At 35.8% G+C, this 23,274-nt stretch overlaps 3 protein-coding genes across 4 annotated transcripts in view; 1 reads left to right on the forward strand and 2 right to left on the reverse strand.

The window, feature by feature from the left end:
• The first annotated feature begins 315 nt into the window (after nt 1–315).
• LOC137389512 (cerebellar degeneration-related antigen 1-like) lies at nt 316–5,484 on the forward strand. Its single transcript, XM_068075540.1, has 2 exons — nt 316–334; nt 4,784–5,484. Exons 1-2 carry the CDS (start codon nt 316–318, stop codon nt 5,482–5,484), a joined length of 720 nt encoding a protein of 239 aa, XP_067931641.1.
• Nucleotides 5,485–6,761: 1,277 nt separating this feature from the next.
• On the reverse strand, nt 6,762–9,167 carry LOC137385343 (interferon alpha-inducible protein 27-like protein 2). The gene is made up of 4 exons (XM_068071791.1): nt 9,112–9,167; nt 8,702–8,884; nt 8,348–8,461; nt 6,762–7,061 (listed from the first exon to the last, which is right to left on the reverse strand). The coding sequence occupies exons 2-4, from the start codon at nt 8,868–8,870 to the stop codon at nt 6,949–6,951; spliced, it is 396 nt and encodes a 131-aa protein (XP_067927892.1). The 5' UTR covers nt 8,871–8,884; nt 9,112–9,167; the 3' UTR covers nt 6,762–6,948.
• Nucleotides 9,168–14,317: 5,150 nt separating this feature from the next.
• LOC137400466 (nephrin-like) overlaps nt 14,318–23,274 on the reverse strand; it is a 42,043-nt gene continuing 33,086 nt past the window's right edge. The window contains exons 17-23 of one of the 2 annotated variants that reach the window (XM_068086793.1): nt 22,664–22,762; nt 22,036–22,047; nt 19,816–19,971; nt 18,789–19,034; nt 17,140–17,282; nt 15,899–16,031; nt 14,318–15,026 (exon numbers count right to left, since the gene is read on the reverse strand). In XM_068086793.1, the coding sequence (XP_067942894.1) occupies nt 15,001–15,026; nt 15,899–16,031; nt 17,140–17,282; nt 18,789–19,034; nt 19,816–19,971; nt 22,036–22,047; nt 22,664–22,762 (815 nt within the window). In that variant the 3' untranslated portion in view covers nt 14,318–15,000. The remainder of the gene's footprint in view (nt 15,027–15,898; nt 16,032–17,139; nt 17,283–18,788; nt 19,035–19,815; nt 19,972–22,035; nt 22,048–22,663; nt 22,763–23,274) is intronic. The other variant, XM_068086799.1, reaches the window with a different exon arrangement.

Genomic DNA, 23,274 nt, shown 5'->3' on the forward strand with positions numbered 1-23,274 from the left:
AAATTTTATTTTAATTTTCACACTAATTATCTCAAACTAAACATGATTTGTTCACTACTATCTTGCATTCAGGATACTTTCACAAGTTTCATTTTATTTGATAATATGCCTGAAAATAGAGGCTTTTTGTTATCAGCAAAATTAAACATTACTAACTAACATATTATTAATCAAGAGAATGACGATAGTTTTCTAAGAAGATGGCGGCTTGTTCGTGGACGAGCGCGTCTGCAAACAATGCGATGACGTCAAAAAACCGATGGATCTATGTTATCGTCGATATCGTCCAATATCGACGGTATCCGATATTTCGATATGGGCAAAAAAGCACTCGGTACGGTCGGTATCAGAAAGTGATATCGACAATATACCGAAATATCGTAATATCGTCCCAGCACTACGATTAACTCGCACAAAAAAAGAGGCGTGGCCTAAACGCTCCTTGTTGGCACCGGAAACACTAGTGTTGTTATTACTCTAGGGGAAGATAACTCTATGGGGTCACTATCAGCAAAGCATAACCAGAATATGTGTAGGGAAAACCCGTTACAGTTTATGAGGGAACCCAATGTGCTTATTCCAAGCGCGATTACATTAGAGTAAGGGACAAGCTAGCAATAGCATCATTTGTGTTCTCCTAGTAATTCTGCTCCGATATATACAGTAGTAGTTGGATAAGCAAAGAAGGTATTTGCTTTTACATGTTTACATGTTTAGCATCAAGGACTTTGTTGGGCACTGTTTTGTTCCTTCATTGCTATACTCTAAAAATACTCAATTTTTGACAGCCAAATTATCCATCTGTACATCCAGCACACTTTATCAGCAGAACAAACCATCAACTCATAAACATTGGTAGATATTACCTGTTGTATTTGTAATGTTGTATTTGTAATGTCGTATTTGTAATGTCGTATTTTTAATGTCGTATTTGTAATGTCGTATTTGTAATGTCGTATTTGTAATGTATATCTAGCTCTGCAGCATAGCTGAGTATAGTGGTCATTCACAATTTCAGACCAGAAAGTAGAGCTTGTGTCTGGTTCATTACCATAATACATCTGACCCAGGCTGTTGGTCAAGGTTGTGTTCTGTGTGCATGAGTAAAAGATGTAGTTGCTGAGAGTTGTAGCTCTGTATGATTACCTAGAGATAGTAAACCAGCACAACAATCTTCACAATACATTGATTATAATGGTTTGGCATCTACCTTTTAATAGGTAGTTTAGTATGGAAAAGTCTAACCCCTTTGCATGACACTAATCCTATAGCATGACACTAATCCTATAGCATGGCGCTAATCCTATAGCATGAATCTAATCCTATAGTGTGACGCTAATCCTATGGCAAGTCACTAATCCTATACCATGAAATTAATTCTTTAGCATGTCACTAATCTTATATCATGTCACTAATCCTAATCTGCACAACACTAATCTTTTGGCATGACACTAATCTTTTACCATGACATTAGTTCTTTAGCATGAAACTAATCCACTTGCATGACATTAATGTTATAGCACGACACTATTCCTATAGCACGTTACTAATCCTATCACGTGACACTAATCCTTTAGCATGACACTAATCTAAATTGTGCAGTTAGTACATCTATATATGTAAAAAATTGTTTCCTCACCCCGGATACCCCCGTATGGGTGGTAAATTCTGCTCCAACTCGGGTCTCCTACCAGAGACCTGGGAGTTTGAGCACTCGCCTCAAGATCTTAGCTGTTCCCAATAACGCACTTTTCTGCAACTCACCTGAGTTGATTGTTGTTGGTATTTGGGCAAGCCACATTTTATGCACTGGTGTTATTGCGCCCAGTGCTCCAATGACTACTGGGATTACAGTTGTTCTTACATTCCAGCATTTTTCAATTTCTTCTCCAAGAGGGAGATATTTCTCTACCTTTTCTTTTTCTTTGCTGGCTATATTGTAGTCATTGGGTACTGCTATATCTATTATAGTAGCCCTCTTGTTCTCCTTGTCTACCACCACTATATCTGGTTGGTTTGCTAGGACATGCTTGTCAGTTTGGATGTAGAAGTCCCAGAGGATCTTAGCGCGGTCATTTTCATTCACCTTACCAGGAGCTTCCCACCAGTGTTGTGGTTTATTAAGGCCATACTCATCACATAGACTTCTATACACAATACCTGCGACATGATTATGCCGCTCAGTGTATGCGTTGCCTGCTAGCTGCCTGCATCCACTGATGATGTGTTGGATGGTCTCAGGTGCATCTTTGCACAGTCTGCATCTAGGATCGTCTCTAGTGTGATAGATTTTCGTTTGGAGTTGCCTTGTTGGGAGCACTTGCTCCTGGGCTGCCATGATTAGCGACTCTGTATTGGCCGTTAGGTTTCCTTTGTTCAGCCACATATATGTCTGGTGAAGATCGCCAACCTTAGATATTTGTTGGTGGTAAGCACCATGAAGAGGTTTCGTGTGCCAGTCAATTTCCTCATCATCAGGGCGAAGGTCCGTTGTAAGAGCAGCTGATTGAAATTCAGCTAGCAACTTATCTGAGATGGCCATGGAGGCTGCATATGCTTTGATGCTTTGCTCCTCCTCTTTCACTGTCTGCTGTACACGTTTGAGTCCCCTACTGCCATCTTTCCTATCAAGATACAATCTAGTAGTATCAGATTTTGGGTGGAGTGCTCCATGCATGGTCAGCAGTTTACGAGTTGCTATATCTGTTTCTTTGATGGCTTCCTCAGTCCACTTTATTATGCCTGCTGGATATCTTATTACTGGCAGTGCGTAGGTATTTATTGCCATGATTTGGTTCTTGGCATTGAGCTGGCTCTGTAAGACCTGCCGAAGGCGTTTCTTGTATTCGGTAATGGCTTTGTGACGTACCTCGGCTTCGTGGTTGATGTTGCTTTGCATAATCCCCAAGTACTTGTACCCTTCTTCTATATCTTTGATGGTACCATTTGGCATTCTTAGGCCAAATATATAGAATATATATGTAGAATATATATGTATATATTTTACATATATATACATATATATATTTATTTATATATATTTATTATTTATTACTTATTATTATTATTACTTATTTATATATATACATATATCTTAGAATATATATGTATATATATATATATATATATATATATATATATATATATATATATATATATATATATATATATATATATATATATATATATATATAACCTGGTTGTTTCATGGCAGGAAGTCAACTCTCATTGGTAATGGGATTTGTGTCCCTTGCCTAAGCTCTGAGCTGCACTGATGAGGCTTCAATAGCCGAAACAGTACTGTCTGTAGCATGAGTATATATATATATATATATATATATATATATCTAAATGTTTGTCAATCTATACTTCGGTATTTCCGTCTGTCCCGCTATAGCGATAAAGTTTCAAGCATGAGATATCCTCTGCAAACTGGATTTGAACTAACAACCTCTAGTTCTGCTAACATTTATTTATCCAAGACACTAGTGGCCACTAGTAGCACTGTCCAACTTGCTATACCATGGAATAACTTTGGCACATGCTTAAAATACATGCCAATCTTTCATGGCTTCACGTTAAACACAACAGCCAATGCTATGCATAAAGCCATACCAGAAGAAAGATTCGTGAAGCCATACCAGAAGAAAAATGCATGCCCATAAGTGAAGAAAAACTCATATGGCCAACAAGACTATTGCAATCAGTATAAATCTGTAGTAGGCACTGCAGCTGGCACGATATGAATTACACAGAAATAAACACAGTACACAGAATTAAACAGAATAGACAAAACGCTTCATGTGAAAGTTAGAATGGTAAATGTTGTATAATATGTTGATTGAAACTAAATTTTTTGTGCAAAAATCTTTTTATTACCAATGTCAAACATTCAGCTAATCTATATAGATATTTCTCAAAGTATGTTTTATGTCTGTATGTCATATGTCTGTCTGCATTCCGGCTCTAGCTATTATTAGAATAGCCTAGCTGGGCAACAATGCTGACGCAATGTCATTGCCTACCGGCATTTGAAGCTTACTAACTAGGTTAGTGGAATTTTCCATTAGCAATGTGCCAGGCCACTTGGCAATGGCCTGCCACTTGCTGGAGAGTTGCCTGCCAGCAAATGGTAAGCAAATCTCATCACCTCTCATTGTTTATAAGCTGATTTTTAATACACGGGCAACGCACAGCTAGTATTTTTATAGTTATAGGTTTAAAAAGTGTAGAGTAAGTCTGTATATTTGAGACGATTTGAAAAGAAGATTTCACAAAGCTATGTAAATATTTAAATTAACGTTCTATCAAAATATGGAGTTAACTATACATGCAAAAATAAAATAACCTTTAATAAAAATTTGATCATTTGCAGTTTCATGTTTTTATCACGAACTTGTTTGATTACACTCGAACTTTTATATTTTACATTTTGAAAGTTTTGCAATTGTTTGAAGTGTTATGAATTCTCATTTTCCAGTGCTATTTGCCAGAGTTTGATTTTGCAAGAACATTTACTTTTAAACAAAGTACAGCATTCAATTATATTAATGGTAGTAAATGTAATTAAAAAAGTTTCAGATCTATTAAGATGCTGCCAATGCATTTTACTAAAAAGAAAGTTTAACCACTGAACTATGATGTTTTGTACTTCACATGATAACCACGTGGTATCTACACCGTAGCTATACGGTAACCATAGTAACTACACGATAGACACATGGTAATCACACAGCTTCAACAGACATGTCTGCCAGTAACTTCAGCAACCCCTTATAATAAGCATTTCTTTCTGGAGATGATATTGATGATATTAATGACATTGATCCTATTGATGACATTGATGATATTGATGACATTGATGATATTAATGACATCGATCCTATTGATGACATTGATGATATTGATGACATTGATGATATTGATGACATTGATCTTATTGATGACATTGATGATATTGATGACATTGATGATATTAATGACATTGATCCTATTGATGACATTGATGATATTGATGACATTGATGATACCAATGACATTGATCCTATTGATGACATTGATGATGTTGATGATATTGATGATATTGATGACATTGATGACATTGATGATATTGATGAGATTGATCCTATTGATAACATTGATGGTATTGACTATATTGATGATATTGAAGATATTGATGACATTGATGGTATTGATGACATTGATCCTATTGATGACATTGATGATATCAATGATATTGATGATATTTATGATATTGATGATACTGATGGTATTAATGACATTGATCCTATTGAGGATATTCATGATATTGATGATATTCATCATATTGATGACATTGATGATATTGATGATGTTGATGATGTTACGATATTGATGATTTTAATGACATTAATGATATTCATGATATTGATGCCAAATAAAATTTTAAAAAGTCTAAAAGTTACTAATTATTCAACATCAGTTCAGTTATTGACTATTCCTTGACTAACCGTATCCCTAAAAATGATGGAAGGTTCACAAAGATTAGGTTACTTCTGAGGTAAAGGTTTTTACATTTCAAATTATACCAGATAACCTAATAACCAATTTTAATTGAACTCATCTTAATGGTCCTAAATTCAAAGTGGAGCTATATCTCCTAGCAACATAGCTTTTGATTCATGAAACTTATATATGGCAGTCTATCCGTGTGTTTGTCAGAATCAGAATATTTCCTGTATGTGGCTTGTTATGTTGAAATATGTCGTATGACTCGAAATGATCACACAGTGTTTTAGGATGTGTTCTATTAATTTAACACATGACAATGCATTGACCACCTAGGAATTATGGGTGAATGCATCATAATGCCTATATACCTTTACTACAACATGGTTCATGAAGCACATTATAGATAGGGTTAACATCTCAGCAGGCACAATGAAGGTCAAACAATCACGTGACTCACTATGATTAGATGTACCTGCAGGTTCCATGGGACACCATACACAAAGCAAACAGAAGCTTATCACGCTATGTTTATTGATCTTTAACTAATGAAAAACATAGATCAATGGTCATAATAGAATATCGCTCAGCAACCAAGGCATAACAAGATTCAGGAACCTTTTCATAAATGATCAATAAGGAATCTTACTTGATATGCAGTCATGTGTAAAGGAATGGAGGCACACCATAATTTGCATAATTTTCATTCACTTGAACTTTAGTAATAAGCCAAATACAGTCAACATTAATATAATAAAGTTACATATTACTTTAATCTTTATATATTAGCTATTTAAAATACTCAAATCGTATCTCTAATATGCTTGACGATTCATTATATTTCTACATGCTTCAAAAACCACTACACCTTATACCAGCCACCATGTAAAAAGAGCTTTCCTTTCAACACACATAAGTTAATTCATAACACACTTAAGCTATTTTTTTGTTTTTGTCTCAGTCTATTTTGCTCTAAACTGCATTGATCAATGATAATAGAGTTACCATCTATCTTAAATATGTTCTCTGTTCTGTGATGCTGTTGTATTGTTTTTGAGTTTAAATTAGTATATGCTCTTCTCTGTACTATTGTACATGTACTATATGTTTTTCAACTATATTGAGAGGTCATCATTCAATCCCAACAGCTCTTTATATGTGTATGGATCTCCCTATATTACTGTAGAGCTAAACCCAATAACAATGTGGTATATCATCTGTGTATGAAAGGAAGGTGCCTTATGTGCTTACTCTTGCAATCACAAGACACTAACTTGAAAATAATCATGCTCCATTTATTAGTATTATTTATAAATTATTATATACAAGACGTGTGGTATGCTGCCATAAAAGCAATATTGCAGCAATTATATTGCTCAACCAAAGTAGCTTGAAAACATTTCAAAATAGCAGGGAGGAGATTATGCTGGCTAAACACTATATACATTCATGCAGAAGGTATTACACCTCAAAGCAAGAAAGACCCAGCAGCATCTCCACTTCTTTAGAGATACCAGATGTTGCAGCCCAGGTAGCTATGCTGGATGCGGTTTTCAGGTTCGCTCCCGTCGCTCCTGCAAGAATCAGCATACTGTGACTCGAAGATTGATGTTTAAAATTAACTAATAAGATATAGTAAGTTACTAGTCGAATGCCGGGCGCTGCATGAGTATATAAACAATTTATAGATTGTGGCAGGTAAATTTGTAGTTGACAATGGCTAATTTGGGTAAGTTAGTATATGTATTGCTAAACTTATTAATAAGAGCCATGAGAGCAAGCTTTAGCGATATTGCGCGTAATAAAGAGTCGATATGCATCACAGGTGTCCTTTAGCAGGATATTGCTGAGGCCGGGCCGTAGTCTACACACACAAAAAACAACAAAGGTCCACGTAGTTATGAGCAAAAACAAAAGTATCCATCCAAATATCTCACCAATCCGATAAGCAGCACACACAAAAACTAAACCAATCGACAGAGCCACCTATCATGTCAAAATATTCCAAGTTTCATGTCATGTCCTGCACAACTCACCTTATGGTTTCTCAAAACATGTCCCAGAGTGCCTATTAATTTGAGACTGTCCGATTGCTTTTTTAGAAATGGTCGCTGCTAGCCTAACCTAACGTCCTGATTCTACATCTCACTAACTATCGGAGCATTGCTAAAAGAGGAAATCAAAAAGTTCGAGAGCACTAAGCATTGCCCCGATAGTTACTGAGATGTTGAATTAGGACGTTAGGCTAGGCTAGCGGCGACTTTTTCTAAAACAGCAATCGGACAGTCTCAAATTAATAGGGACCTTGAGACAAGTTTTGAGAAACCATAAGGTGAGTTGTGCAAGACATGACTTGAAACTTGGAATATTTTGACATGATGAGTGGCTCTGTCGATTGGTTTAGTTTTTGTGTGTGCTGCTCATGAGATTGGTGAGATATATTTGGGTGGATACTTTTGTTTTTGCTCATAACTACGTGGACCTTTGTTGTTTTTTTGGTGTGTGTAGACTGCGGCCCGGCCTCGGCAATATCCCGCTAAAGGACACCTGAGATATGCATATTTTAACCTAGATAATTATTATCTGCCCAATGAATCTATTGCATCCCGTGTCGCTCGATATGTTAGCTTGCCGCCTTGTCAACGAGATGTACCGAGATCAAATCTTCTGCGACACGGATTTTTCCTTGCTAGATTTTAATGGCTATAACTAGAAATAGGGTGTACAAAAAATAAACACTGAAATTTATACAGATAGATTGTTGAAGCTTGAGAGGTTTGAGATTTCCAAATACGGATATATTTGCAACAAGCATGTATGAAGCCAACACATGACCTCGAAAATTTACAAAAATACATACCAAGGCTTGTTAGTTTGGCAAATAAGGAGTTGGCAGCAACATTGCCAAGGTAGGACTGCCACAATGCTGCTGCACTTCCACCTATTACTCCGAGAGGTCCAAAACCTATGACTCCTTCAGCGTGTGAAAAAAAGGAGAAATATAAATAACTCAAACTGACCAATAAAGGTGATGGTAGAATGACTAGGATGAACAGCAATAGTATTTCAAATCTTTGTCTTTTGTATGTAATTTACTAACAAGACCTATTGTAAAAATCAAACCAACTTTGTTCTAATAAATGAATATATTAGTTGTTGATTGGTTACTGATTCCAGCACCAGAAGACCTCTTATTAAAAGTGGTTATTCATACCCAACACAATTGGTGCAGCAGCATAAGTAACTCCTAAGGTTGCAGCAAATACTCCTCCTTTGACTAGAAGTTCAGTTTGAAGAGATGATTCGCAGCGCCTCTCACCATTCACATTGGGGATCAATAAGAGAATCACCAGACTGCAAGCTATATACTGGCTCCTCAACATGGCTTACTTTTCGACTGTCAAAATAATTTCATAAAAGATTATATATTAGTATTTAATCAGAAAATTTTTCATAAACTAAACATTGTTTCTACAGAACTGTATTAGCATGGCACCGTTCAGGCAAATATTCCTCAATGCACCGCTGTCTGATGCAACTCATGGTACGATATCGTTAAGTCGTACACTATTGGTACCTCAGCACAAACAGTTGGTAAAGTTGAACAAATAGGCAGTAGCTCACCTTCCTTACGCTATGCAGAGCTCTTTTCAAACACAACTGCCTTAATGTGAGCAAGAGACTCAAATGAGATATGTTTGCCGACCTACCGGCCCATTCAAAAGGGGGACTCCCCTTTGTGTAAACTCTGCCACCAGATTTCCCCTATTCTTATTGACAACACATGCCTGGGCAGCCAGGCACAGCTGAAGTTACCATCTGCAAGCAATACCCTGGATGTTTGCAGGGATTCCAATTGGTATTTTCGTCTGAACAAAACTATGTTATCACTCCTATGTCAGAGAGTACATGATTGTAGCTTAAACGCTGGTTAGGGCCGCTATCAGCAAAGCATCACCAGAATATGTGTAGGGGAAACCCGTGACAGCTTATGAGGGGAAACCCAACGTGCTTATTCCAAGCGGGAATACAATAGAGTAAGGGACAAGCTGGCATCAGCATCATTTGTGTTCTCTTAGTAATCCCGCTCCGATATATACAGTAGTAGTTGGATAAGCAAAGAAGGTATTTGTTTCCACAAGTTTACATGTTTAGCATCAAGGACATTGTTGTGCAGTGTCCTTCATCGCTATACTTTAAAAATACTCAATTTCTGACAGCCATATTATCTATCTTTACATCCAGCACACTTTATCAGCAGAACTAACCATCAACTCATAAACATCGGTAGCTATTAAATGTCGTATTTGTAATGTCGTATTTGCAATGTCGTATTTGCAATGTCGTATTTGCAATGTCGTATTTGCAATGTCGTATTTGCAATGTCGTATTTGCAATGTCGTATTTGCAATGTCGTATTTGCAATGTCGTATTTGCAATGTCGTATTTGCAATGTCGTATTTGCAATGTCGTATTTGCAATGTCGTATTTGCAATGTCGTATTTGCAATGTCGTATTTGCAATGTCGTATTTGCAATGTCGTATTTGCAATGTCGTATTTGCAATGTCGTATTTGTAATGTCGTATTTGCATTGTCGTATTTGCAATGTCGTATTTGCAATGTCGTATTTGCAATGTCGTATTTGCAATGTCGTATTTGTAATGTCGTATTTGTAATGTCGTATTTGTAATGTCGTATTTGTAATGTCGTATTTGCAATGTCGTATTTGCAATGTCGTATTTGTAATGTCGTATTTGCAACGTCGTATTTGCAACATCGTATTTGCAACGTCGTATTTGCAACGTCGTATTTGCAACGTCGTATTTGCAACGTCGTATTTGCCACGTCGTATTTGCAATGTCGTATTTGCAATGTCGTATTTGTAATGTCGTATTTGCAATGTCGTATTTGCAATGTCGTATTTGCAATGTCGAATTTGCAATGACGTATTTGCAATGTCGTATTTGCATTGTCGTATTTGTAATGTCGTATTTGCAATGTCGTATTTGCAATGTCGTATTTGCAATGTCGTATTTGCAATGTCGTATTTGCAATGTCGTATTTGTAATGTCGTATTTGCAATGTCGTATTTGTAATGTCGTATTTGCAATGTCGTATTTGTAATGTCGTATTTGTAATGTCGTATTTGCAATGTCGTATTTGCAATGTCGTATTTGCAATGTCGTATTTGTAATGTCGTATTTGCAATGTCGTATTTGTAATGTCGTATTTGCAATGTCGTATTTGCAATGTCGTATTTGCAATGTCGTATTTGCAATGTCGTATTTGTAATGTCGTATTTGCAATGTCGTATTTGTAATGTCGTATTTGCAATGTCGTATTTGTAATGTCGTATTTGTAATGTCGTATTTGTAATGTCGTATTTGTAATGTCGTATTTGCAATGTCGTATTTGTAATGTCGTATTTGTAATGTCGTATTTGTAATGTATATCTAGCTCTGCAGCATAGCTGAGTATAGTGGTCATTTACAATTTCAGACCAGAAAGTAGAGCTTGTGTTTGGTTCATTACCATAATACTATCTGGCTCAGGCTGTTGGTCAATGTTGTGTTTTGTGTGCATGAGTGAAAGATGTAGTTGCTGAGAGTTGTAGCTCTGTATGGTTACCCAGAGATAGTGAACCAGCACAACAATCTTCACAATACATTGATTATAATGGTTTGGCATCCACCTTTTATAAGTAGTTTAGTATGGAAAAGTCCAACCCCTTTGCATGACACTGATACTATAGCATGGCACTAATCCCTTACCTTGACACTAATCCTTTATCATGACACTTTTCCTTGAGCATAGCACTAATCCTATAGCATGACGCTAATCCTATAGTGTGACGCTAATTCTATAGCATGACTCTAATCCTATAGTGTGATGCTAAGCCTATGGCATGTCACTAATCTTATATTATGACTCTAATCCTATATCATGGCATTAATTCTTTAGCATGTCATGAATTTTACAGCATGCCACTAATCCTGTAGCACAGCACTAATTCTTTGACATGAACACTAATCCTTTCCCATGACATTAGTTCTTTAGCATGACACTAATCCATTTGCATGACACTAATGTTATAGCACGACACTAGTCCTATAGCATGATGCTAATCTTTTAGCATGACACTAATCCTAATTGTGCAGTTACTACATGTAAATCTCAATGTTTGTCCATCTGTAGTTCTTTACTTCCGTCTGTCTAGCTATAACGATAAAGTTTTAAGCATGAGACAGATGTTCATGCAATACACTACGCTGTCCAATTGGCCATACTATGGAATAAATTGGGCACATACTTATTGCACATCCCAATCTTTCATGACTTCACCTGTAGCTAGCTTATGTGTGTAGCCATACCAGAAGAAAAATGCATGCCCTTATAGAAAAAATGCAACTTACTTGCATGTAACTTGCATGTTACTTGCATGAAACTTACTTGCATGGTTTACTTGCAACAAAATTCAAATAACAGTTACATGTATTTGATATCAAAAGATTCACCATGTCTTGCTCTGCTGTGTTGTAAGTGCAAAATATGTGGAAATGTGATTACAAGCTCTGAAAAGCTCGAAAATGAACAGTTAATAGCAGCTATCATGAAAATTCCGTAGATTGGAATCTCTCTCCAAAACGACTCAAATGGGACATAGTCAAACACGATGCGCTTCTGTTTACACTTTCATGCAACCTCATTCATCGAAATATTTTCACAAACATACTTCACGCATTCAATAAAACCATGTTTATTGTCCTTGCGCATTTATTTCATCATCATTGTAATGCTGTCACTTTGAACGCTGATATCTCCAAACCTAGCCTAAAAATTTAATTTTTTAACCTTAGCTCGAAGGAGTGCATATCATGTTCTGTTAAACGTGAGGAGCCTGTTGGTCTTCTGTGATAGTCGGAAAATGCTGCAGAAATTGTTCGCGGCATTTGGCAGGAAATATGGGTCACATGATCAGATTACGACTAGATGATTAGACCAAGGTGAAACGAAACTGTGAAGTAGCGAGCATCTATATTTGGTACGGGCTTTCCGGTAGAACCCGAAGTGTTTGTCATAAACTAGTGCTACGAGACGTTTTGTATTGAGCCTTTTATTGGCCTTTTAATTCACGTGAGAACATCATGTGTCAAAACAATAATCACATCGAGTTGAATACGTCTTCGAAATAAAGGGATTCCAATCTACGGCGTTTTCGTGATAGCTGCGATTAACTGTTCGTTTTTTTTAGCTTTTAAGAGCTTGCAATCACATTTCCACATATTTGGCACCTACAACACAACAGAGTAAGACATGGTGAATCTTTTGATACCAAATAACTGTAATGTGAATTTTGTTGCAAGTCAACCTTTAAACTCCCATGGCCAGCAAGGCTATTGCAATCAATATACATGCACTTGGATCTGCAGTAGGCTCTGCAGCTGGTACAGTATGAATTACACAGAAATAAACACAGTATGCCGAAATAAACAGAACACCTTCATTTGAAAGTTAGAATGGTAAATGTTGATTAAAACTAAATTTTATCAACCTTTTTATTACCTGGGCACCCCTGGGTATTCAGCTAGTATTTTTATATTTATATGTTAAAAAAGTGTGGAGTAAGTTTCTATACTTGAGAACACGTTAAAAGGAGATTTCACAAAGCACTGTGAATATTTAAATTAATTCTCTATCAGAATATGGAGTTAACTATACCGCAAAAATAAAATATCTTGCAATGAAAATTTGATCATTTTCAATTTTGACCAATTGATTAATTTATGCTAATGAATTTCAAAAGCAAGATTGACTTTGTTTATCGTAGGCCTATGTAATAATTCATAAAAGCTGACATTCATATTTTTATAGATTGATTGGTCATTCACATATTCGTGGATCACCTAATTAACTTTTTCATTTTATAAATTTTAGTTATAGCACTATTGGTTGTTTAGCTGTTTTTTTCAAGTTGCAAGAATAGCACTAACGTTTTACCAAGCTTATAAGTTTTTCAATCAGAAAACAACCCTTCCATTTCACTCAACATAATGTGAGTGGAGTTGTCCCACTATTACTAGAGTGCAGTAAAACTAACAGATTATTTCTAGAGAATCAATCAATCAGTACTTTGCTTTACACAGGTTATAAATGCACATTAATTATTTTTTTTGTTGCTCATCAATATGGGATATAATAGGATAAGTTTATATGATGTACTCTTAGGCCAATCCTATGGCCACAGGCTAGCAATGGACGAATGTAACCTCACTAATTACACTAAAATAATTAGAGTGCTTAATAGCCGTATGCTGTGATGAGAGCCAGCTGACTCCTAGCCCCCACCAGCTTAAATAGGTGGTGCGACCGAACGACGAACCAGCCAGTAGACTGAACGATCAATGATTGACACGTCTTCCAGCTTTCAGATTCAAGAGGGCAGAGCTTAGCAAGCCTGTTGCTATGAAAGAACAAGGCTCGCCAGCAAGTAATAGAAGCGTTTGCACCTTCTTATACACTACCTGTATTGCAGTGAGCAATTATCTACAAATATATTATTGGAAGCTTTCACTACGAGTTATTCTGGAACATTGGTGTGTCTAGTTGAAGAGTCGTGTTGTCTTCCTTTACAATACAGTGTTAAACAGAGAACCTATATTCTAGTCTAAACGCCTCTGCTTGATTATCAGTAGCTAATTTATATATGCAATAAGCAACTAGTCTCTTGTTATAATTGTTTTGGTATAATATACCAAAAATCTACATATTATGTAGATTGTAGATACGCGACTACACTTACTAGCCCACAAAAAAGAACAGATTTTTAAAATGTCAAGGCTAGTTTTCAGCCAACAAGATATATTATTATTATTGATATTTTGATTAAATCGTATAGCATAATAAAATTGCAATCAATCATAACAATATTTGAAAAAACAAAACGATAGACTGGATTATTATGATACAAAATTCTTTACACAATTACGCTAAAAAGGCACTTGAAAATGACTAATATAAATTGTATTGCTGATATGTCTACATTTGGTTAAGCTAAACTCTATTCTCTAAACAAAATGCACTAAAAATTTTACAAATAATTTCCGACTAAGAGGATGTAAATAAAAGTAAATAGAACATTGCGAGAGACAGTCGAGCCGCTAACGACAGTCTCTGCCAAGGACATTTATTGTTTAGAGCTGTGACAAGAGAAATTGTACCGTTATGTTTCCTAAAACATAAAACTTGGCCAAATCAGTATAGCAGCCTGACCTCATTGTCACAACTCTCTACAATATACAACATCGGTCTTCACTGGACAGCCAATCAGAAGCACCCATAAGATAGCATAGACGTATAGAAAATATTAAAAGAGCACCTTTTGGAGTGACAGTATAGTTTATCTGTACAGTTAAAAACTTTAATTAAAAAAATGCTGGTTTGGTGAAGATTTGAGCAGATGGGTGATCTCCTTGCCAGACTTTGGAGTTATGTTACTATTGTGTGAGAACCTGTCAGACGAGGTCTCCTCTCGTAATATCTGCAAATACATCTCATTGTTTTATTGAAAATGTTTCTTCAAATAATATAAAGAGTGAGTATTTCTGATAAAAGTGAATCATTCTTAAAAATTAACCTTCTGTTACAAATTTAAACTCTATGAGAAGCTTTAAACGGACTCAATAATTTAGCATAATATATCTAACGCAAACATCTATGATTGGGAGCATGTATTACACAAAAGGTTTACAGTGGAGTTCAAGCGTATCTTTGTAGGAAGTCAGCAACACTTTCCAAAATAACAATAGTTGAAACTATACTTGATACATATGTAGTATGCACTTGATGTGTACACTATGTGTACTTAATATATACTTGATATGTACTTGATATGTACTTGATATGTACCTAATAAGTATGTGACATGTACTTGATGTGTACTTAATATATACTTGATATGTACTTGATATGCACCTATGTGGCCATTTGGTGAAGTGTCTCAAGCCAAGAAACCTGAAGAGTCTATGACCAAATAAAAGTTTTTATTTCGAGTTAAATTTATGCCAATTGTTTTGATTCTATTTCTCTCCAACCCCAATAGACGTCATTCAACACCAGGAAACTATAAACTGTCTGTCATGAATTTAATATGAGGCTCATTCACACTTGCAGAGTTCTGCTTTCAAGGTAATGAGAAAGTTTAGATTACTCTGTTCATTTATTAAGTTTGTTTCCAAATGTTACCTGCTTGTAAACACATTAATTTCATTCAGTTTTTCATGAAACAATTTTCTTGAAGAAACTATATATTACTGTGAAACTTGAACAGCATAACAAGTAGAAGAAACTTTCTGCTGCTGCCCATGCTAGGCTCAATAAAAAGACACTATTACATATCGAGGAGTTGCCCACCTTGTACAGGGGAGTAGCTGACAATGGGGGAGTAATTCCTGTCTGGTGTTAGAGGATTTCCAAGACCATTGGGAATGTTTGATATTTTTCCTGGAGCTTTGGGAGCACTTGGACGCCCTCTTACAAACGCCGGCTACATAAATATGACAACTCTAAACATACATTCATTAACTGCAGGTTTAGGTGACTTAAAACTAAGACATTTTTAAAGTCTCCAGCTCAATATAGGTTACATTTATCTACAGCACATATGTTTACCAGAGCAGTATAACCTGGAGGTTTATAACAAACATATAGCCATCTTCCATAGTGATTATAAAAGGCGTGCCATGAGATTTCCATTAATTGATATAATCAAAACTGTGCCTACTTGTAGATGTGCCTCCCTCGATCTATCCTTCAATGGTTTCGAGTTTTAACAGCTGCCTAAGCAATACCTAATGTAAGTATACTCAGAAAAAGCTAGAAAAATTGGAGTGTTTTCATATTCCTAGAGAAATAAAATATGAAAATTCTGTATTTGTTATTTTTTGTTAGGTTTAAACAAGTTTGACAAAACAAAACCAACGTTCATGTAATATTCAACGTACAATGGCAAAATAATATTACTTGTATCGGTAGACAGCAACAAGCAATAAATTTATGTCCATTAGCAATGTTTAACCAAAAATGTAGATATGATAACAATCAACCCATATTTATTTTGTTAGCAATCTTTGGCTTTCTTAATCGAGTTTCTACAAAAGTTCTATAGGGCAACAATATGGCACAATAATAATATCGCATTGTCCACAGCCATAGAACTATTAACTATACTATATACTATATTAAAGTATGGTTAATAAGTCTATGGTCCACAGTATTGAGTGTTGATTTACTAGGCTAAATAGATGGGTGACTGCATTACGATTATAGCAGATAACTCACATTTATTATTGACCTGCGTGACTTCTCACACACTAACATAATGACATTTTATAAACTGATTCATAAAAAATACTTCTGATTGAAATAAATTGTTTTGTCTTGTAATAAATTTAGTGATTATACTTGGTCACTGTCACATCTTCAGTAAATGTATAAAAGATATAGAACCAGGAGGATCCTACAGAATCACAACGTGAACCATGGCACCTAAGTGACTCACTGCTACTCAGTTGAGTAGTCCAGTACGTCCCAGACATGAATAAACAGACAATTAAATAGAAAATTTACAAAAAAAGTAAACAGTTTATACAGACCCTTTCTACAGGCTGAGCGGTATAGCGCAGTGACCTATCAACATTTCTCACAAGTTGTGCGTACTGCTGGTCCGTACTGGCGGTAGGAAGACTGGCTATGCTTTGATGTAGTCGACCGTATGTCCCGGAATTCCCCAAGGGATCTATGTATAAAAGTGAATATCAAAGTGATCAATCCCGAGTTACCAATAACCAGCTATGCTGACAGACTTGTTCTATATTTGTTCCTGAGCACTGATCAGTACCTATGGAAGTATCTAGTGGTATATATATATATACAGTGAAACATGGATAACTCGCCCTCGAATATAGCGAACACATGGTTAACTCGACTGGATTTGCTTGGTCCGTTCCTACGCAATGATAAATGGCTCTATATAACTCGAACTCAACACTGTTAATTCGAACTGTTTTTTGCCCAATGGCTACCGAAATGGTTGCTATCGCTTTAGAAAATCACTTTATTCCAAGCCATAGAGGTAAACCTCAACTTTTCGTAATTCATAAGCGTCGTTACTACCTCCATCGGCAAAATATTTTTGTCAACGACTGTTCTAAAGGTTTGGTGAAATTTGATTTATACTGTTATACGATGAATAGCACGGGCTAGCGGGGTCACGGGCGCAAGGATTTTTGCCACGCACATACAAAACAAAAACAGCATGTTGTTTTTGTTTTGTATTTGCGTGGCGAAAATCCTTGAGTGCGTGACCCGGCTAGCCCGTGATGAATAGTTTTCCGACGTGGATTCCGTGTTGAATCAACGTCGGAATGTTGAATGTTTAAAACGTTTTAAAAATTGTGGTAATTAAACGTATACGTTGTCTTAGCTAAAAAAACTATTCATCGTTTGACCTAAACACAGAATACGTGTGTACATTCAATAAGTATCCATTCAAAAAACGTTAGTGATATACAATGTACCGTAAAACCTCTTAAAACTTTTAATTGAACTGCCTCGGAGTGTTGCTCTTAACGAATGCCAGGTAAAGTAAGTTAATCTTTGCATAAACTTCAAGAAAAATCGGCAAAATTGATCGTGGGTAAAACGCTCAAAAGAAAAAGATGTCTTTTCTTTTGAGCATTTCAGCAACGATCAAGTTTTGCCAATGTCAATCTAAAAAAACGTCCTGGCAATAACATCACCTCAAACAACAAACCAATCTCAAGTGATAGAAAAATCTCTATACTTTTTGATAAAAACGTTTTAAACTTTACATTAGAAGCATTTAATTTGAAACAAGCCATTTGTGCTTTTGATTTATATTATAGTTTGTATATGTTCATGTATTTACTAATAAATAAGTAAATACATGGACTTGTGACAGTGCTCTGATAACTTGAACACTCTGATAATTCGAACACTTTTGCTCGGTCCCTTGAAGTTTGAGTTATCCGAGTTTCACTGTATATATATATAATATGTCTATTATAATATATAATATATATATATAATTCTACTTATAATTCTATAATTCAGCATATGTATGTATCTATTGTTTATGTAATTTCAGCTGGGTGCCTTCCACTATTCAACAAACACTCCCGGAAAGGATTTCTCGAACTGTGTTTTATCTATGCCCTAATTCATTGCCGGCCTTATTTTCAAAGGTTCATAACTGAGCATTTTTACTTTAATAACAACAAACCTTCCGATCTGGTCCAGGGAGGAGGTTGATTGTTTGGAGGAACTGACCGAGGACTAATGTATGTAGCATCGTCTGTTACATCTCGTATATGATTGTTAGAGTTGTCTCCCTCGTAGTGCTTAGAATAATCATCATCCAGGCCCTTATCATAAGTGCTATAGCTCTTTACATCATCATTGTAATAGGAACCATCATGGTTGGTGCCGAACAACTCTACTGTGTTGGTTTGACTCACTGAGTCTGTACCTGTAATGTGTTTACATCATAACTTCATTCTGCCCTGCAGATGTTTATGTATATTTGTCATTCTATGGCACCTTGCTTTTTGTGTAGATCCTAGGGCTATGGAAATGCGAGTAACACTCATACAGTTTATAATTACTTGTTTTACAAGTTCATGGCTAATAAATAACACACTCTAACTCTATGGCAACAAACACTGTTTTTACACAGATCCTTAGGCTAATGAGATAATTAATGATACACTCCAGTTCTATGATACTGTTGCTTGTTACACAGAACCTCAGGCTAGCACACTCTCATATCATGACTTACATGTATATATCTGGAGTATTTCAAATTTGGCAAGTCATCAAGGCCCAGATCTTTCTTTAGTAATTCCCTAAAGTTGTGGTACTCAGTCTAATGTAAGTTGCAGCAGGTTGAATAATCAAATGTTCACATTTGTTACAGTTACAATGCATGATCACTCAACTGCCCTGTTGTTGATGAACCAAACATGGTTGAAAATATATAAAGTTTGATAAGTACATTGTATAGTATAGTGATAAGTACATTGCATAGTGAGGTATGTAGTACATAGTATAAGTACATTGTATAGTACAGTGTATAGTATAGTGATAAGTACATTGTATAGTGAGGTTAAAACATGTTTTCATTGAAGGAACAACGACTACATTTCAGGTAGCGTAACTGATATATTCGATGCTTGCATCTGATGATAGACTTTAAACTTCTTAGACATAGAACCATAGCCTAAGTTTGTTAGACAACTATGAATACTAACCTTCACTGGACTTCCTCCGACGTCTCCTCCTTACGAATACACAAATGAGAACAGTTGTAACTATAAGCAGAAGTCCACCGACAACAGCCAGGACCATGATTATTATAAACATGGGTTCTTCAGGCCTCGGCGCTGGAGTTGTAGATGAAGGAGTTACTGTAATATAACAAAACTCGACATGAAATTCTGCAGACTGAAGTTATACTGCTGTGATCTGGATTACATGAAACTTATAAGATGTTTGTTAGGAAAGAACTCTGTAGCAGTGGAGTGTTGAAATGCTGTGAGTTTTTGACACAAGCCAACAGTAAAGGTGAGAGCAGTGAGTTATTGTAAGTATTGTAGCTTTTGAGAATAAGTAAGTAATAACAAGAGAGCGCTAGTTTTAGCTACATGACACTTTCATGCACGCTCATTTTAATGACAGTTAAACTTGCGGCTCAGATAAAAAGGAAGTACGGTGCATGATTATAAATATATATGCAGATAAATTACAACCATTATGTTGTGAACTCCATATTAGGAAAATCCATCTAGAGAATGAGTTGATATTTATAAGCGTCAAACAGTATTTGCCAGGCCTTTCACAGACCTGTATTTTTAGTGAAATCGTTTATGGTACTGTATCCGTAAATATAGAGCACAAAGACCTATGCGTACATATAACGGCAAACAGCTAAATTTAATTTTTTAATAATACCTCTTTTTGGGTTGATGAGAAGCCAAAAGTATAAGCCACTTTAGTCAGGATGAAAGGGTTTACTTCCCATGCGAACAGAGCAGGCATCAACTGCACTCCTATGAACTGACGTTAGCCATGCTATTATCTGTACACCACTTGCTATTTTGTGTTTAATTGTGGCCAAACATCAAATAAAAAGTTTGTAAGTGTATTTTTTAGAATTAATCTACTTATGTTGTTTGTTAAAAATACAACTTGCTAAGTTGCTAGCAATCTTGCTACAGTTTCTACCACTTTTTTAAGTTTTTATGATAATGATATAATAACAAACTAAAAATATTTATGTGTTTGATTCTTATTACAATATAACAGAAATGTAAGGGAGTCGAATTGAGATTCCCCAATGAGGGACTATGGGATAAAAAAGTCAGTTGAAGCGCCGATCGCAACTGAGGAAACCATCTCATCAATCCCAACCAAAATTTCCGACATAAACAGTTTTGGTTAGAAGAAACAGCTGATGCTTAAATGCCTAAGTTAGCTGAATTTGGACCAGATGCAACCAAAATTGCTGAATTTGGACCAGGTGCGATGAAACTCGCATTTGGTGGACGACTTGTTCTTAAGGAAAACAGCATTTACTTAATTTTATAAACGGCTGCTTCACTTCTGGTTCACAACCCAACAAATGAAATGGAGCGGCCATAAGACACGAGGTAACTAACGTAATGTTACTTGTCTGAGTGCCCAGTTTTTACAAACTTCAGTTACGTGTACTATGCTTAAGAAAGGCTCAATTTGTAAGCTGAAGATACTATATTCCTTACAACCGATCCGATGCACTAGCATTGATTACTGCCCTCTGCCTAGAAGGGTCACATGTTTGCAAATGAAAGTGACAGCGGAGTGCATAAGTCAAAGGGTGAAAGCCAGCCTCACCAAGGTCACATAGTTGTTATGAATTTAATATCTTTGTTTACAAAATATATGACCTTTTGGTCGATATTATTAGAGCTTGTGAAAACTATCAGATCTTTTAAAAAAGATGTTTAAATGAGTTTGTGTCGAGTGAATTTATGACATGATGTCAATTGTTACTGATATTTCCACTGTAGTCCAATGTTCAAGCCAAATTTTACATGTATTTAAAATGACAAACATTCACATAAATTCAGAAAACATGGATACATGTATAATAAAATTCTGCTACACCAAGATTGATTTGCTCTTTTAGATTTTGATGAAGATGAAAAAGAAACATTTTTTATTTCTTAGATACTAGCAGACAATAAATTATATGGTACACATTCACTGAATTGATATCTAAATTCACTTAAAATACTGTCTGCTGAGCATCCGGTGAAAAGATCATGAAATTAACAAACGTATATGTGCATGGATTAGCAGCTGTGCTGAGGAAATCTCAAAGGCGTGGAAGTGAGAGAACAATCTCGAAATATTTTATAACAACAAGCTTGTAAGCGAAAACTATTATGGTGACACAGACCAAACCAGCTAGACCACAATATGTAAGTTACCTGGCGGATATGCTAAACAAACAAAGTCTTGTGTTAACATACATTTAACTGTCTAGTATACATCAGAGAATACTAAAAGAAAATTATTAAAAATCTGTAATCTGGTCCTTTGGCTAACAAACAATGATTTTGTCAGAGCTAGGTAAATGGAAGTAACAAAACGTTTCTTAAACTTTCGCAAATAAACAAAATTAAATAGCGGATGATATAATTAATTTTAACTGTTGACATATAGCTTCAAAGGAAAGTCAGATCTTTACTGTAATAAGAGTCATGTTCGTTTGTCTGTCTGTCAAAAGCCACCCTAGCAGCGTTAGTAAAAAAGATAGAGCCGCGCAGGTAAAAAGAAAGATAGAGCCGCGCAGGTAAAAAGGAAAAAGATGGAGCCGCGCAGGTACAAAGGAAGAAGATAGCACCGTCAGGTATTATACTCAAATTTAAAGCTAAACTCGCTACCATCGGCACCACTCGACCACCTGTAAATATCTACGAATAACTGTGCACATAGTTATTACACATAGAATAATTTCATGTTTAACCTAAATTCTTCGATCTGTTGAGGTACTGTCAAGTTGGGAGGCATACTATGGTTTACTTAATAACTTTCATTATTGCTAAAATACTCTACCTCCTGTTGTGACAGAGACTGGCGGCTCCAGAAATGCACTACTTCCCAATTCATTTGTCGCTTGGACAGTAATCTTGTAGGAGGACTTAGCCTGGAGACCTGTATAGAGTATGTTTGATTTTGAGCACAAAATAACAAAAATAACACAAAGTAGGAATACAAAAATAACTGAACAAAAAGCTTTCATCAGAAAAAAAGGTGTTGAATGTGCTGTAAGATGAATTCTGTCATGTGCTGCCATTACGTCATCTGCAATGGGAACCAAGCCTAAGTTATTGCCACGGCAAACATTGTAGGCGGAGGTTCCAATGCTATCGGATATCATATGACGCTCATTACTTCCGGCTGTTTAATAAAATAAGTTTGTCATATATCAATCACCCTATTATTGCTCATAATGTTGAAATACTCCGAGTTCACACCAGAAGCGCTGAAGGAAAAGCTTGGCACCAGAGGAGTGAACAGGCAGGTGGAAAACAAGAGCTTATCGCAAGGTTCCCACATAATAACAAGGCTATGGGAACATCATTTTACTATCAGTGGCTATAGCAATAGTCCAATGACATTTAGGTCAAGTAATGCAAATATTTACTGTAATAAATAGACCATGA

This window comes from Watersipora subatra, chromosome 1 (assembly GCF_963576615.1).
Source record: "Watersipora subatra chromosome 1, tzWatSuba1.1, whole genome shotgun sequence".
NCBI lineage: Eukaryota > Metazoa > Bryozoa > Gymnolaemata > Cheilostomatida > Watersiporidae > Watersipora > Watersipora subatra.

Bases quoted from the DNA above. Each gene is read 5' to 3' on its own strand.
- LOC137385343 (XM_068071791.1), bottom strand. From the start codon at position 8,870: ATGTTGAGGAGCCAGTATATAGCTTGCAGTCTGGTGATTCTCTTATTG. The intron at 8,462-8,701 runs GTATGAATAACC...CACACGCTGAAG, and splicing joins TGCTGCACCAATTGTGTTGG to GAGTCATAGGTTTTGGACCT. The intron at 7,062-8,347 runs GTATGTATTTTT...TGATTCTTGCAG, and splicing joins TGCCAAACTAACAAGCCTTG to GAGCGACGGGAGCGAACCTG.